Source organism: Halichondria panicea, chromosome 1, assembly GCF_963675165.1.
Source record: "Halichondria panicea chromosome 1, odHalPani1.1, whole genome shotgun sequence".
In the NCBI taxonomy this organism is placed as follows: domain Eukaryota; kingdom Metazoa; phylum Porifera; class Demospongiae; order Suberitida; family Halichondriidae; genus Halichondria; species Halichondria panicea.
This window is the reverse complement of record NC_087377.1, coordinates 11,037,038-11,052,624: the sequence shown is the minus strand read 5'-3', so window position 1 is coordinate 11,052,624 and position 15,587 is coordinate 11,037,038. Positions and strand designations below refer to the sequence as shown.

Genomic DNA, 15,587 nt, shown 5'->3' with positions numbered 1-15,587 from the left:
ATATACGTGTAGATCTATACATATTAAATTTCTCGTATTAAACAGGTTAGTGTCATTGTCGACGAGCTGATAATGGCAGCACCAAGTTTTCTAGCTCACACTCTTCACTTGATCCACCATATTAGTGATGAAACTGTAGTCTACCTACATACCGGTAGATCTTGCCAAACATGAATAGCATAGCCATAGGGCCCACACAAAAATATCTGACCTTGACAAAGCTTTATACCTCTTCCCTTGTTGTTCAGTCTTCAGAATAAGCTTCAGAGAAGAGAGAAGCTTTAGCTAAGAAATAATGATAAAACGGGAACTGACTTCTAGTACACGATAGTACACGAATATAAATGTCACGAAAGTGAACGAGAATATCCATTCGTCAGAATCTGACAAACGACTGACACATGCGCAGACAACTAGTACCTTCGCCTAACCGTTATAAAAGCGAAAACTCGGCCTGGGATCGAGGCTACTCCACATGCAGAACCTGGAGCCATACTTCTCTGAGACTCCAGGCTTCTTTACTGTGATCCTAATCCACAGTGCATATATCAATCTTAGATATAGTACCACTACCTGTTCTCAAATGTTTCAGCATTCCTCCAGTCTGGTTTAGTTTTATTGCTCCTGAGTTGCTGTGTAAGTCATACATGATAACAACATCACTATATGCACTGCATTATATTTCTGGTTTCTTTTTAATCATGTCACCAGCCGAGGGGTTTGCACTTTAGTGCTCTAGTTAGTTTAGTTTTATTGCTCTTGAGTTGCTGTGCTAGCGCATGCTTAGTCATACATGCTACATGCACTGCATTATCACCCTTCACTCTTCTGGTTTCTTTATTATCACGTCACCAGCCGAGGGTTTGCACTTTAGTGCTCTAGTTTGTTTGTTTGTGATTGGCTTTTCTACTCACCTGGATGCCACAGCACTGCGTTTACAGCATGGATAGCCTTTACACAACAATACTTGATTTAAATAGTGGCAGATTTTGATGTTAAAGCTTCTTTGTCGAGCAAAAGCTAAGAAGCTTGAACAAGCTTGTGACTAGGTCTGCTTACCTGGATGTTCTAGCACTGCGTTTACAGCATGAGTAGCCTTCACACAACAAGTTAGTACTTTGGATAGTGGCAGCTTTCGGTGTTAAAGCTTCTTTGTCTAATAAAAGCGAGCAAAATGTAGCTTGAACAGAACTTGCACATGCGTTACTTATAACTGAAGTGATCCTTTACCAAGAACGATGGAACAGGGTCACTAAAGTAGAAAGCTGTATATACCAGGAACAATGGAACAGGGTCACTAAAGCAGAAAGCTTGAATTACAGCTCCTGCTTTGAGCTGACTGGGATATATCTAGCCTCGTTCCCAGGCCTTACTTTTTCTTGCTGTTGTCACTGTTCATCCACAAATCATAAGAAAGACATAGTGAGGCAGCAAAGAAAGAAATGGGCGTACAGTTAAGAAAAAGTAAGGCCTGGTTTGGGAAATCGCGTGATCCACAATGATTTTTATGAACGTGGGCGATATGTAGCCCACAATCGTGACGTAAGGTATTCTCCCACGCATTCAAAGTTTTAATAAGACTGTACTGAGACAACCACCAAGCTGTGCTGCAAGTCAGATCAGAGAACCAGCGTGGCCAGCTCTGGTGGCAGTAGCTACCTGCTATATGATAATGATGACTAAGCTATTCTTGATCTATACTATAGACTATAGCATGTAGAAAGACACAAGAAAAGGTGATAGTCTGATAGAATCTGAACACACAATTGCAAATTCAATCTAGACTAGTAGATCATCTAGCTAAGCCTAAGGTATAGCTAGCTATAGTGCTTGCAAACTTCCAGTTCCAAGTCCATGTCCAGCTTGCTGCTTTATTAGTAATAGATTTCTGCGTGGGCAGTCCAACATCTCTAGCTCAGCATGCCCACGCTCATTTTCACCCTTCTACCACGACTTCCCGATACAGGCTCTCCTTTTTCCTAACTCTACATCAATTTTTTTCTTTATTCCTCCAATTAACACCGTATTTTATCTCATTGAACGATTAATACAGTATTTTATCTTATTGAACGATTGTGATAAAGAACAGAAAAAGGAGAGCCTGTGTAGAGGCTAGAGGCTAGGATATATCTACAAGGACCTGGAGTCATACTTCTCTGAGACTCCAGGCTTCTTTGCTGTGATCCTAATCCACAGTGCATATAGTACCACTACCTGTTGTCAAATGTTTCAGCATGCCTCCAGTCTGGTTTAGTTTTATTGTTCCTTAGTTGCTGTGCAAGTCATACGTGATAACAACATCACTATATGCACTGCATTATATTTCTGGTTTCTTTATATTCTAGTTCTTTATACTCATGTCATCAGCCGAGGGTTTGCACTTTAGTGCTCTAGTTGTATAGTGGTGTTGAAATTTCTATATACAGCTATACAACCTCCTCTGCATGGGCATGGGCAGAGGCCTCGATTAGGCTAATTGCCTCTGCAATAACGTTGAGCATGGGCAGCCCCACGCTTAAGGTTATTGCAGAGGCAATTAGCCTCACGTGGCCTAACTACCACGTGGCCTAACTACCAGTATACTAACTACCAGTATACTGTATAATCGTATAGTGGTGCTGAAATTTCTATATACAGCTATTGGGCAGCCCACGCTCAAGGTTATTGCAGAGGCAATTAGCCTCACGTGGCCTAACACGCGTGTGTAGGACCAGAAAGCCAGAAATCGGATATAGCCCATGGTCCGAGGCCGAAAAATGACAAATCGAAAAAAGCGGAAGTGAAGCTACGCCCACTCATTTACCTTTCACTTCCACCTTTTCCGATTTCTGCGCCTGCGGACCTCCTCTGGGGGGGAGGCAGAAGAGGTTGGACATGCATCATCATGACGCGTTCAGTCATGTGATAATTACAGACCTTTATAGAATTCTTTTGAGGTCAAAGGTGAGAATGTAAAAGCGTATCAGTGCCAGTATTAGCCTCGATCTCGGCCTGGGATCGAGGCTATGCCAGTATTAATGGCCCAGTAAGGGCTAGAGAGATTAATGGTGCTCTGATCTCCTTTGCTCATATAGATCATAATAGCCGCCACCAACTAAACAGTGAAACACCGCCGCTACATTCTGACTGCTTGCGCATGTGCGAAATTATTGGATGTTTTTACCCCGCAAAATGTCTTCTTTTTTACGAAAATATCCTGACAAAGTATTCATTTGAACTCATGAGTACTGACATTCGCATGATGAGTTTCAATTTACTGTCAAATTCACCTATGAGAGGGACGGTGGATCAGTCAGATCGTGGCCGGATCACATCCTCACGCTACAGCATCACTGTGATACTATTTGTGACGTATATGCATAGCTTGCACTCTCCTTGCAACTACTCTGACCATGCACATTTGTAGATGTTGGACCTTGCAAAGTAGCTAGTATCCTCACAAAATTGTCATCATCAACACATTTGATTGGTCGTTACTTACTGTAAGTGATGTTGAGAAGTACAAGCTAACAATTGCTTCCAGTCTGCCTTCTTTGTCGCAGGACCTCCTTAGTAAATTGTCGTTCACCAAGTTGTGTATCGCACAACAAGGAAATCGATATGTTCTGTACTCATGCATGCAGTTTCTTGCTTGTCTTTCAAATGCTGCATGCTCTGCTCTGTTTTCTCGTTAAACGCAATAGACCAAAAGAAATGCCTGGCTGGAAGGACCATGTTCGTCCTGTTAGAGACTCTGCCATACTAAGATTTGGGTTGAGGCTGACTGTCCTTTGACGGGTGTTTTGTTTGACCTGCGAAAGAAGTCTATAAAGCTGCATACAAGTATGCTGTCAGGCGCATCAAAAGGAGACATAAACACATTGTTAGGGATAAACTTAGTGAGGCACTTTTGTCTATAAACAACTCTGTGTTCTGAAAAGAAGTCAAAAGAATCTGATGTGAAGCAGAGTACCTCGATCCCCATATAGTGATGATAAAGAGATCAGCAACTGTTTCCGTTTGAAGCTCTTTAGCCTCTTGAATTCCAGTGATACTACTCTTAGAAATGTTCTTCTGGATGTGTTCATCACAGTTGCTGACATTGACGATGTAGATATATATTTCTGTGGAGTTTGGAACACTGCTTGGGTCATACATGCATAATAAGTCTGACGATACCAATTTAATATCTAACCATTTTGTGCTTGCATCATCGGTCATTGCGCCATTCCTTGCAGATTTATTTTCTGCTGTCCTCCGTCATGGGCATATACCTGCTGCGGTGAGAGATTGCGTACTTGTACTGATTCCAAAGCCTCTTAAAGACCCCTCGAACTCGGACATATGTAGGCCCATTGCCCTAGCTACAAATCTCAGTAATGCCGTGGAACGTTGCATTTTCATCAACTATACATGCAGGTCACTCTGTTGAAAGTAATTAGACTGTGATTTCTTACTATTATTATTATTAGACTGTGGTTTTGTCATTCAGACTAATAATTATTATGTTATGTCACTAACTATATATTTTTTTGTATCTATATGTATGCTGTATATAAATAGCCTGATTTGTGCAAAGGTCAGTTGGCCATGTGTTCGATATAATTATAACTGAGAAAATCAACAAGGTCTAGCCGATCAGATCTCCAATTTGGCTTCAAACAGGATTCTCCACAGATTTATGTACTGGAGTGCTCAAGAATGTAGTCTCCAAATACCTGCACAGCAGTTCAGATGTCTTCCGGTTGTTTTTTGGATGCCATGCAGTAAAGCGTTAGATATAAAGTGAATCATATATATCACTAGGCTGATTCATGAGACTGCTTATACCGTATATAGTGGATTACTTTCGAAGCGCTAAATTTTCGCAGATTGCTAACTAAACATTTTGCGGATTATATTTTTAAGGATAGTGGTTCAAATCACACACCCCTACAGTAGAAAGATCTTTCAACCGGAAGTAAACCAAGTCAGTTTCATAGACGCAAAACATGCTTCGGGGTATTACGGATTAAGTGAGGGGTCGAGATCGAGGCACTGTTGTATAAGACCGCTTTAAGACCGCATAATTATGCAGGCTCTGGGGAGGAAATAATTATTGCCCGGAGGCTCTGTGACACTGGGGTGCTTGTGGAATTTTTATTGTGATATTAATATTTTCAGTTGTTTATTTATAATTATTGCCCGGAGGCTCTATGACACCGGGGTACTTGCGGGATTTTTAATGCACCCCTATTGTAAATTATTTGCAGTTGTTTATCCAAATCAATGTATAAAGTTCTGTTATGACCTCCTATGAATAAGTAAACAGGAATATAACATGAATAAGTAAACGGGAACTTCAATGACATGTTGTTAGGTGCACGTATAATTATAGAATCCTTTTCATCAATAATATTATTGTTTAATTTCCTTTCAATTACCCCCCCCCCCTTATAGAAAGTGTAACAAGTAATTCAGCTGAAAACATCAATAAATAATTATAAGTTACTGCAGACTATAAATTAATGAGGTGTCTGCATGCACGGGTTTAGTTCATCAACCAAATCTTCTTTTTCAAATCTTCAAGCAAAAGAACTCCAAGCTTATTGAAATGGTCACCACTGTAAATCTCATCAGGAATGTACTGACCAGCCAGTACCTTACTCATAACGAAAGCTCTGTGGCAGTTCATCGTTTGAAGAAGCATCCAAGTAAGATACATTGATTGCAAATAGTTTTGTGTTTTTACTGCAGACAACTTCCATCTCTATGACGATGGACCTCTTCGCAGACTGCAAGTGTTCAGTGACAGCAACAAGAAGATATCTCACGTTCCAGCTGGAGGCTGTTCCCAAAGCCTGACCACAAACCCCAGTGGATCCATGGTTCATGTAACCCCTAATTCTAGTGTGGGTGTGAAACTGTTTGTGATGGACGACAGTGAAAACAGATACTACCTGAGGGTCAACATAGCTCAGAGCAGCAATGTTGAGCTCGTCTGTCAGAGCTACGTCGATAATGTAAACCATCTATATCATTATATATTATTATAGTCTCTGCATGTGCATTTATGAAGTATAGCTATATACCGATGATTCATTTTAATTTCTATTTTATACAGGTCCAGCACAATCCTTTCCTCAGGCAAGAATTAGAGTTTGATCTGGTCACGGTTGACATCCGTGAATTGCAGACTCAGTCCACTACACTATAGCGCATGCATGGAACTGCCGACAGGACATAATATAATTGTACAAAAATCATGACTATAATTATATGATTAGCCATCAGTTTAGCACAGCATTATACAGCCACATTGCTTATTTTATTTCATATATAAAAATTATACAACTGCAATGCGTGCATGCTCCTCAATTGTAGTTTTCGAGAATCTATGAATTAGTCATTTTTGTGGATTGTGCTTGCTATTAATTATTATTTTCTAAGATAGCAGCTGAGTTGTATGTTTGAACATGAACCACGAAATCCGTGAAAATATTAGCCCTCGAAAATTACCCATACTGTATCTTGATAATAATATAATATAATTATTGTATAATGCATTACATAATTAATTTTGCATTGCAGGCTATAGGGACTTATAATATATATGCATGCACCATGTATAAAAATCACATCAACCAATTATGTCCTTTCAATAATTCCCTCCATGCACGCATGGTTAAATTGCAAATATCATGCCATATGAGCTAGCCATGCATGTACCCACTACTTTACTGCGGACAATATAAGTGCACATGTATATAACTACCGTATATAGCGGGTATATTTCAAGGGTATAAATTTCGCGGATGGACCATTGCAAAGGATTTCGCGGATTTTATTTTCGTGGTCTGAGTTCCAGCCTTTTGGCGCATGCGCACATCAACATGCAGCTGTACCTCCACACCGTTAGCCTCGAATCCATAATACTGAACACGCCTACTATTATAAATTTTCGTGGGTATAAATGTTCGCGGTACAGGCTCAATCCGCGAAAACCGCGAACATTTATACCCTCGAAATATACCCGCTATACGGTACATGCAGTATAATTATATAGGTAAATTTTTTATTGATTGGTGCATCGATGATTTCTTCTTGGCAAAAATAATTATTGGCTTGGTATAATTATATATACCATAATTATAAGCGGGTAAACTTTCATGGCGACGGATTAATTTTAGCTATCAAGATGAGGGTCGCCAAAATAAAAATTCGTCAAGTGAATGTGTTAGCTTAATACTCAGTCCAAATCAATGGTTTGGAGTCTTGGACTGCATTGATTTTCAAGACTATTACTTCAAACAGAACAATTAAGGGTTATAACCTCAGATCAAACTCACATAATCTTCAATCAAGCATGCATTTAGATACTCCTATATACTTTGTTAATGCCATATCGACCATGCAGAATAAGTTGCGAACTCAGTTCAATTAGGTGCATGAGCATGCTGGTATCTTTCTACCATTTCCAGACATAGTTGCCCCATGAACAAGTTAAAACCCTGCGCATGCGCAGCCGAGGCAAAAAGCAAGTCCCGTAATCACTATACAACCCACCAGTTGTCATGAAAACATTTTTGGATATGTTTCAGCTTATTCATTCACCTACACACAACCTACACAATGGTATCAGTTCCAATCACACATTTAGTAGTGACTAAATTCAATTGCCATGCATGTACAACAGGTGACCTCATAAATAAATAGTGACTAAAATGTGACCTATTAAATCGCAGCAACTGTACAGTTTTTTGTTTGTCTATTTCTGTTTGCCGTGAGCGTTAATGAGGTCTGGAAGACTGTAAAGTATTGACCAGCACATATTTTTTACACCCCAAGATATGCGGCTACACCAAGAATCCTAGCGGTGAAAATGACATCATTTCAGACATTTTTGTACAAAAATTCTAATCCAGTATCTGAACTGAACTCAAACTCAAACTCAAACAGTTTATCAGAAAACAAAGACACTGTTTCAGACAGTTCAAAGAAATGAAAATGACACATTTTCAGACATTTTGCGGAACAACCCAGAATCAATGAACGAAAACTTAAACGAAAACTCATCAAAGAATAAAGACACTGTTTCAGACAGTTCAAAGAAAAAATGACATAATGGATTCCCACATTTCCAGACATCATGCAAATCAATTCAAAAATGCTTACAGAATATTTTCAGTGATAACAGTATTCTCACATTTTCACTGAAATCGAGCAGCGAAGGATGTAAATTCCGGTTCAATATTGGTGATATCCAGAGTAAAGATTCTGTAGACTTGACACATCGCGGACTGAACCTGCTCAACAATTAACATCCTACATTAAAATCAAAGTAGCTAATCATTACGCAATGCATAATTATGAATCTGTGTTGATTTAACTAACCTGGTATACTTTAAAGTGTCCAGCCAGAGTATCTTTGGATTCGTTGCTAACCACGAATGCAGTGGCTCAGGCTGATAGGAATAGAATTGCCATGCACTGAGCATAAATTCCGTTTGCATTAGACTAGTTGCAGTTGCTGGAATAATCGGTCCTAAGACCAGGCAGATTAAAACGTATTTTAATCGGCCTGGATTCGAGGCTAGGTTTCTAGCCTCAGAGTTGCTCTTTACAATTGCAAGTTGTGATAAGATATAGCGATTTCTTGCTCCATTGATACATGTATTCCATATCCATCGGATGAACAGAGAGTTTTAAAGCATTTAGCTGCTTGGAGAATTTCTAATGTGATAATGATAGAATAGCTAGTCTAGCTTGATCTCTAGCTAGTTGGGTGGAAGCGCGGGCCTCCGCCTAGACTCCCTTAGCCTCAAAACAAATACCTGATGTCATAGGTCGAACGGCTGGTCTCGAGGCTAATGAGTAACTCAGAAGACCTCCTCAAACAAAAAGGCCCAGTAAATATACTGCAAAGCATTCTAACCAGAATTTTGAAGCAATAGAGATCTATATGCATGTATTTATCATAAACTCGCATGATATAAATGGAGGACTTATTATACTCAGAGTGCATGATAGTTTAATAGTGCATGTACTCTGAGTATAATTATAGTGGCAGTTCTACATGTAGAACTTCCAAAAAAAAGTTAACTGGGGTTTTTTTAGACCCTATACACATGCATGTCTATCAGTTTGCATAATAGTTGCTTGTGAGCACATTCTGAGCCAGAATCAGAGTATTGAACAGACTAGCAGCAGCCGCGGCAGAGAGACCACCACCACCACCGCCGCCATTGTTGTTGGCTTGTGACAGCATGGAGGATTTCGGTACAGGAGTGGACGGAGAAGTGGTCGTATACCAGCGACGGAGGATAGAGTTTGTACGAGTGAGCTTAAGAGTGGTGTGTTTGGATTAGAGGCTCCAGTCGGCAGAGATGATTGTAAGAATTGTGATGAAGCTGACAAGTGCATGCATAGGTTGTGCTTGCGAAGGTGCCAGACTGGAGAAAATGCCACCAAGTTGTTGTAGGGATGAGATAGAACTTGGTGTTTGGTCCTGTACCATATACCAAGCAGCCCGCATTGCAAACTCAGACTTCATTGCAGATCCAAACAACAAACAGCGAATACCCCTCTACTCTTTGTTCCCTTATAAAAATGGGAGGCAAACATGCAGCTTGAACTAGCCATTAGACTTCTTAAGCTCAACATTTTATGGACGCAAAATATGCTTCGGGGCAGGATTAAATGACGGGGATCGAGGCATGAGTTGTTCTAAGACCGCAGGCTCTGCGGGGAGGAAATAATAATTGCCCGGAGGCTCTGTGACACCGGGGTGCTTGTGGGATTTTCAATGCACCCTATTGTGATATATAATATTTGCAGTTGTTTATCCAAATCAATATAATTATATAAATCCTGTTATGACATGTTATGAACTCCTATGAATAGGTAAACAGGAATAACATGAATAAGTAAACGGGAACTTCAATGACATGTTGTTAGGTGCATGCATAATTATAGAATCCTTTTCATCAATAATATTATTGTTTAATTTCCTTTCAATTACCCCCCCCCCCTCCTTATAGAAAGTGTAACAAATAATTCAGCTGAAAACATCAATATATAATTATAAGTTACTGCAGACTATAAATTAATGAGGTGTCTGGGTTTAGTTCATCAACCAAATCTTCTTTTTCAAATCTTCAAGCAAAAGAACTCCAAGCTTATTGAAATGGCCACCACTGTAAATCTCATCAGAAATGTACTGACCGGACAGTACCTTACTCATAACGGAAGCTCTGTGGCAGTTCATCATTTGAAGAACCATCCAAGTAAGATACATTGATTGCAAATAGTTTTGTGTTTATCTTGTGTTAATTGTGTATTTTACTGCAGACAACTTCCATCTCTATGACGATGGACCTCTTCGCAGACTGCAAGTGTTCAGTGACAGCAACAAGAAGATATCTCACGTTCCAGCTGGAGGCTGTTCCCAAAGCCTGACCACGAACCCCAGTGGATCCATGGTTCATGTAACCCCTAATTCTAGTGTGGGTGTGAAACTGTTTGTGAAGGACGACAGTGAAAACAGATACTACCTGAGGGTCAACATAGCTCAGAGCAGCAATGTTGAGCTCGTCTGTCAGACCTACGTCGATAATGTAAACCATCTATATCATTATATATTATTATAGTCTCTGCATGTGCATTTATGAAGAATAGCTATATACCGATGATTCGTTTTAATTTCTATTTTATACAGGCCCAGCACAATCCTTTCCTCAGGCAAGAATTAGAGTTCGATCTGGTCACGGTTGACATCCGTGATTTGCTGACTCAGTCCACTACACTATAGCTCATGGAACTGCCGACAGGACATAATATAATTGTACAAAAATCATGACTATAATTATAGGATTAGCCATCAGTTTAGCACAGCATTATACAGCCATTGCTTATTTTATTTCATATATAAAAATTATACAACTGCATGCATGCTCCTCAATTGTAGTTTTCGAGAATCTATGAATTGGTCATTTTTGTGGATTGTGCTTGCTAATAATTATTATTTTCTAAGATAGCAGCTGAGTTGTATGTTTGAACATGAAGCACGAAATCCATGAAAATATTCGCCCCCCTCGAAAATTACCCATACTGTATCTTGATAATAATACATTACATAATTAATTTTGCATTGCAGGCTATAGGGACTTATATAATTTATAATATTATATGCATGCACCATGTATAATAATCACATCAACCAATTATGCCCTTTAAATAATTCCCTCCATGCACGCATGGTTAAATTGCAAGTAATTATCATGCCATATGAGCTAGCCATGCATGTACCCACTACTTTACTGCGGACAATATAAGTGCACATGTATATATAAGTTACTACATGTAGTATAATTATATAGGTAAATTTTTTATTGATTGGTGCATCGATGATTTCTTCTTGGCATAAATAATTATTGGCTTGGTATAATTATATATACCATAATTATAGCGGGTAAACTTGCATGGCGACGGATTAATTTTAGCTATCAAGATGAGGGTCGCCAAAATAAAAATTCGTCAAGTGAATGTGTTAGCTTAATACTCAGTCCAAATCAATGGTTTGGAGTCTTGGACTGCATTGATTTTCAAGACTATTACTTCAAACAGAACAATTAAGGGTTATAACCTGTTATGTAGTAGCTAGAATTACTGCTACACTATTGCTGTGCACACGGCTATCTTTATTATCTTGGTTAAAAGATCATATATTATCGAGACTCAGGTGATTACAAAACAATGCCTAATAAGTTGAACAATACAGCCGGCTGCGCAGAGCGCAATGCCCAACCGGATATGACTACAAAAATCAATAACGTAAATACCAGGTTAGGAATAAGTCCAAAACATTACAATTCTCCCTCCTTAATGAGGAACATAAAATAAACGTCAATCAGTTCTATATCCGTACCTATCAGGTTCCTTTCGAATTCGGGATGATGTTCGAGTAGGAATCAACGGTGGTTCAGGTGGTTCCGGTTGGTCAGGTTGTTCCGGTTGTTCAGGTTGTTCCGGTTGTTCTGGTTGTTCAGTTGGCAAGTCTGTCTCGTTTCCATCTGGTTCCATTCCAGAATCGAGCGGATTACTATCTTCTGTTGGATGAGCATCATTGTTAGTTTCTATTCGTAGTTTCAATTGATCAGCATGTTTCCTAACTCTCTGGCCATTCTCTCCAGGAGCAACCCATACATTACCGATCCTAGTCGCTCGGTGATTGTTCCAGGTAGCCCTTCACATAGTTCTTAGCATATATGAAATCACCAACACTGAAATTCCGTAGCTTGGCATGACTGTCATGTCCTCTCGTCTGATTATCTCTGCATGTATCAGCTTTGGTCTGTAGATGAGGTTGAAGGCAGTCCAGGAGCGATCGTAACTTCCTCCCAAACATCAGCTCAGCAGGAGAAACTCCAGTACTGCTGTGTGGAGTCAAACGATAACGGAATAGGAATCGTGAGATTTTTGTTTCCAAAGAACCTTCTTGTAACTTCTTCATTCCAGCCTTAAACGTTTGTACCGATCTCTCAGCCAACCCATTCGAAGCTGGGTGGTATGGCGGAGTCCTAACGTGTCTCACTCCGTTGCTCTTGAGAAACTCGGCAAATTCACTGCTTGTGAACGTTGTAGCATTGTCTGAGACAATCACTTCTGGTAATCCCAGTGAGGCAAATGACTTCCTCATGAGTTCGATCGTAACAGCACTCGTCGTAGTGGTAGTCATGTGTACTTCCAGCCATTTCAAATGTGCGTCAGACATAATCAAAAACATTTTGCCCATAAAAGGACCGGCATAGTCCACATGGACTCGTGACCATAGTTTGTTTGGCCATGCCCATGGATGCAAGGGTACAACAGGGGGTGTTTTCTGTTGAGTCTGGCATATCACACAAGATTTGCATACTCCCTCTAATTCTGCATCAATTTTCGGCCACCACACATATCCTCTAGCCAAGGATTTCATTCGTACAATGCCTGGGTGGGCCTCATGCAACATCGTTTTTACTCGGCTTCGACATTTAGGGGGTACAACTACTCGACTACCCCACAACACACAGTTTTGTCCAACACTTAGTTCATACCTTCTTCTCCAATAAGGTCATGTCTCTTCCTGTTCGGGGCATTCAGCTGGCCAACCCGTTAAGATCCAATCTTTCACTTTAGCCAGCACCGGATCACGACGAGTCCACTCTCCAATTTGTGTGCTGGTCACTGGTGTAGAGTCTAGAAACTCCATGAGATGGACCACTTCTGGAACTTCGGGTATTTCCTTCCTGGTGTTTGGGAGCGGCAGACGACTCAAGGCATTCGCATTTGCGTTCTCCTTCCCAGGCTTGTAGCTGATGGTATAGGAGTAAGCACCTAGGATAAGTGCCCATCTCTGAATCCGTCCTGAAGCCATTGTTGGGGTGGCTTTTGTTTCACTGAAAATGTAAGTTAGAGGTTTGTGGTCAGTTTTAAGTTCAAACTGTCTCCCATAGAGATACTGATGGTACTTCTTTACACCAAACACTATGGCCAAAGCCTCCTTGTCAAGCTGTGAATATTTCTTTTCAGTTTCTGATAGTGTTCTCGAGGCATAGCAGATTGGTCGCTCGTCTCCATTGGCCATTACATGTGACAAGACAGCCCCTACTCCATATGGTGAGGCGTCGCACGACAGAACCAACGGTAGCTTGTCATCGAAATGAACTCGTACTCTTGAAGAATTCAGGAGGTTCTTCACATGGTCAAAGGCTTGTTGTTGTTTTAAACCCCATTTCCACTTCTTCTTCTTCTGGAGTAGGGTATACAGTGGAGCCAGAACAGAGGCCAGGTCGGGCAGAAACTTGCCGTAATAGTTCATAAGACCTAAAAACGACCTCAGCTCTGGCACATTCTTCGGAGAGGGTGCCTCTAGAACAGCCTTGACCTTCGACTCCGATGTGTGCAGTCCATCCTTGCTGATTATGTGTCAGAGGTACTCCACCGAATCCAAAAAGAATGAGCATTTTACCTTCTTGAGGGTGAGCCCAGCTTTCGACAATCTGGTAAGGACTTCTGTCAGGTGCTCCAAGTGCTCCTCTTCCGTGTGACCTGTGATCAATATGTCGTCTATGTAGATACACACTCCAGGTATCCCTTGCAATAGGTTTTCCATCACTCGTTGAAAAATTGATGGTGCGGACGAAACTCCAAAAGGTAAGCAATCGTACTGAAATAGACCTTTGTGCGTGTTAATGGTTGTTAACGGTTTCGACTCCTCGTCCAGTTCAATCTGCTGGTACGCATGTTTCAGGTCTAGCTTTGTGAACTTCTTTCTGCCAGAAAGAGAAGCAAAAAGATCCTCAATTCTCGGTAGGGGATACTTATCCACCTTGCAGCTTCGATTTAGTGTGACTTTGTAGTCTCCACATAGTCGTACTCGTCCATCGTCCTTGTTGACGGGAACTACGGGCGTTGCCCACTCTGAAAATTGGACTGGTTTGATCACTCCCAGAGACTGTAGCTGGTCCAACTCCTTTTCCAGTTTAGCCCGCATTGAATACGGCACAGTTCTGGCCTTAAAGAACTTGGGCGTTTCTTCTGCCTCCATATTATGGATCTTGGCTTTGACACCCTTCATCTTCCCCAGTCCTGGCCTGAATACATCTTGATGCTCGTCTAGAATGTCTTGGAGTCTACGTTCAGTTCGAATCGTTAGAATGTGTTGCCACTCAAGTTGCACTTTTGACAGCCAGTTCCTTCCTAGCAAAGGTTGGTGCGCTCCCTTTGTGACATAAAGGGGCAGGGTGTGCGTTTCACCTCTGTGTTGGACTTCAACATTGACGGTACCCAGTACGGCAATTCGTTCCCCCGTATAGGTGAGAAGTTTGTCTTTCACCTTAGTGATACACGTGTTTTCATTCTTTATTAAGCTCAAAGTTTCTTCGCTAATGAGCGAGACAGATGCTCCTGTATCGACTTCCCTCTGGACATCAGTCCCATTCAATGAAATCTCCACTAATATTGGGTCTGTACTTCCTCCACCAACACTGTGTAAATAATATTTGTCACCACTGTCCTCACTGTCAATTAAAACTGTTTTTGCGCTTTCTTCAGATACATTGTCTTTTCTTTTTCGACAAACTGAGGCAAGGTGCCCCTTCTTGTGACAGAAATGGCACTCATATTCTTTGAACTTGCACTGAGCTGCTGAGTGCTTGCCTCCACATCAGTAACAAGTCTTCTCGAATACTTGTCTTCCCCTTTCTTGTGGTCTCCGGCCTTGTCGAGGATGCTGCTGTACCTTGTAGACTGGCTTCTCGTCTCCTTCTGAAATAGGTTTATCCTTTACTTGTAGCCGCTTGGAGTCATTCTCTGCTGTCTCTGTAGCTTGGGCAATCTCCAAAGCTCTTTCGAAGGTCAACCCAGCCTCCTGCAGTAGCCTTTGTTGCACTCGTTTGCTGCGTATGCCACACACAATTCTATCTCGAAGCATATCATTCAATACGGCACCATAATCACAATACTCGGCAAATTTTCGCAAAGCCGTCACAAAGCTAACCACAGATTTTCCTTCATTTTGACACCTTGTGTTAAACTCGAAGCGTTTGATGATAGGCGATGGTTTCGGTTGAAAATGGTTTTTCACTGTC

The 15,587-nt window shown here is 40.9% G+C and overlaps 2 protein-coding genes across 2 annotated transcripts; one reads left to right on the top strand and one right to left on the bottom strand.

The window, feature by feature from the left end:
* Positions 1-10,105: 10,105 nt before the first annotated feature.
* On the top strand, positions 10,106-10,768 carry LOC135345486 (uncharacterized). The gene is made up of 3 exons (XM_064543220.1): positions 10,106-10,244; positions 10,309-10,574; positions 10,676-10,768. Exons 1-3 carry the CDS (start codon positions 10,145-10,147, stop codon positions 10,766-10,768), a joined length of 459 nt encoding a protein of 152 aa, XP_064399290.1. The 5' UTR covers positions 10,106-10,144.
* A 1,824-nt stretch (positions 10,769-12,592) lies between these two features.
* On the bottom strand, positions 12,593-15,156 carry LOC135346770 (uncharacterized protein K02A2.6-like). The gene has a single exon (XM_064544507.1). The coding sequence runs from the start codon at positions 14,573-14,575 to the stop codon at positions 13,925-13,927; it is 651 nt and encodes a 216-aa protein (XP_064400577.1). The 5' UTR covers positions 14,576-15,156; the 3' UTR covers positions 12,593-13,924.
* Positions 15,157-15,587: the final 431 nt, after the last annotated feature.

Bases quoted from the DNA above. Each gene is read 5' to 3' on its own strand.
- LOC135345486 (XM_064543220.1), top strand. From the start codon at position 10,145: ATGGCCACCACTGTAAATCTCATCAGAAATGTACTGACCGGACAGTAC. The intron at 10,245-10,308 runs GTAAGATACATT...ATTTTACTGCAG, and splicing joins TCATTTGAAGAACCATCCAA to ACAACTTCCATCTCTATGAC. The intron at 10,575-10,675 runs GTAAACCATCTA...TATTTTATACAG, and splicing joins GTCAGACCTACGTCGATAAT to GCCCAGCACAATCCTTTCCT.
- LOC135346770 (XM_064544507.1), bottom strand. From the start codon at position 14,575: ATGAAGGGTGTCAAAGCCAAGATCCATAATATGGAGGCAGAAGAAACG.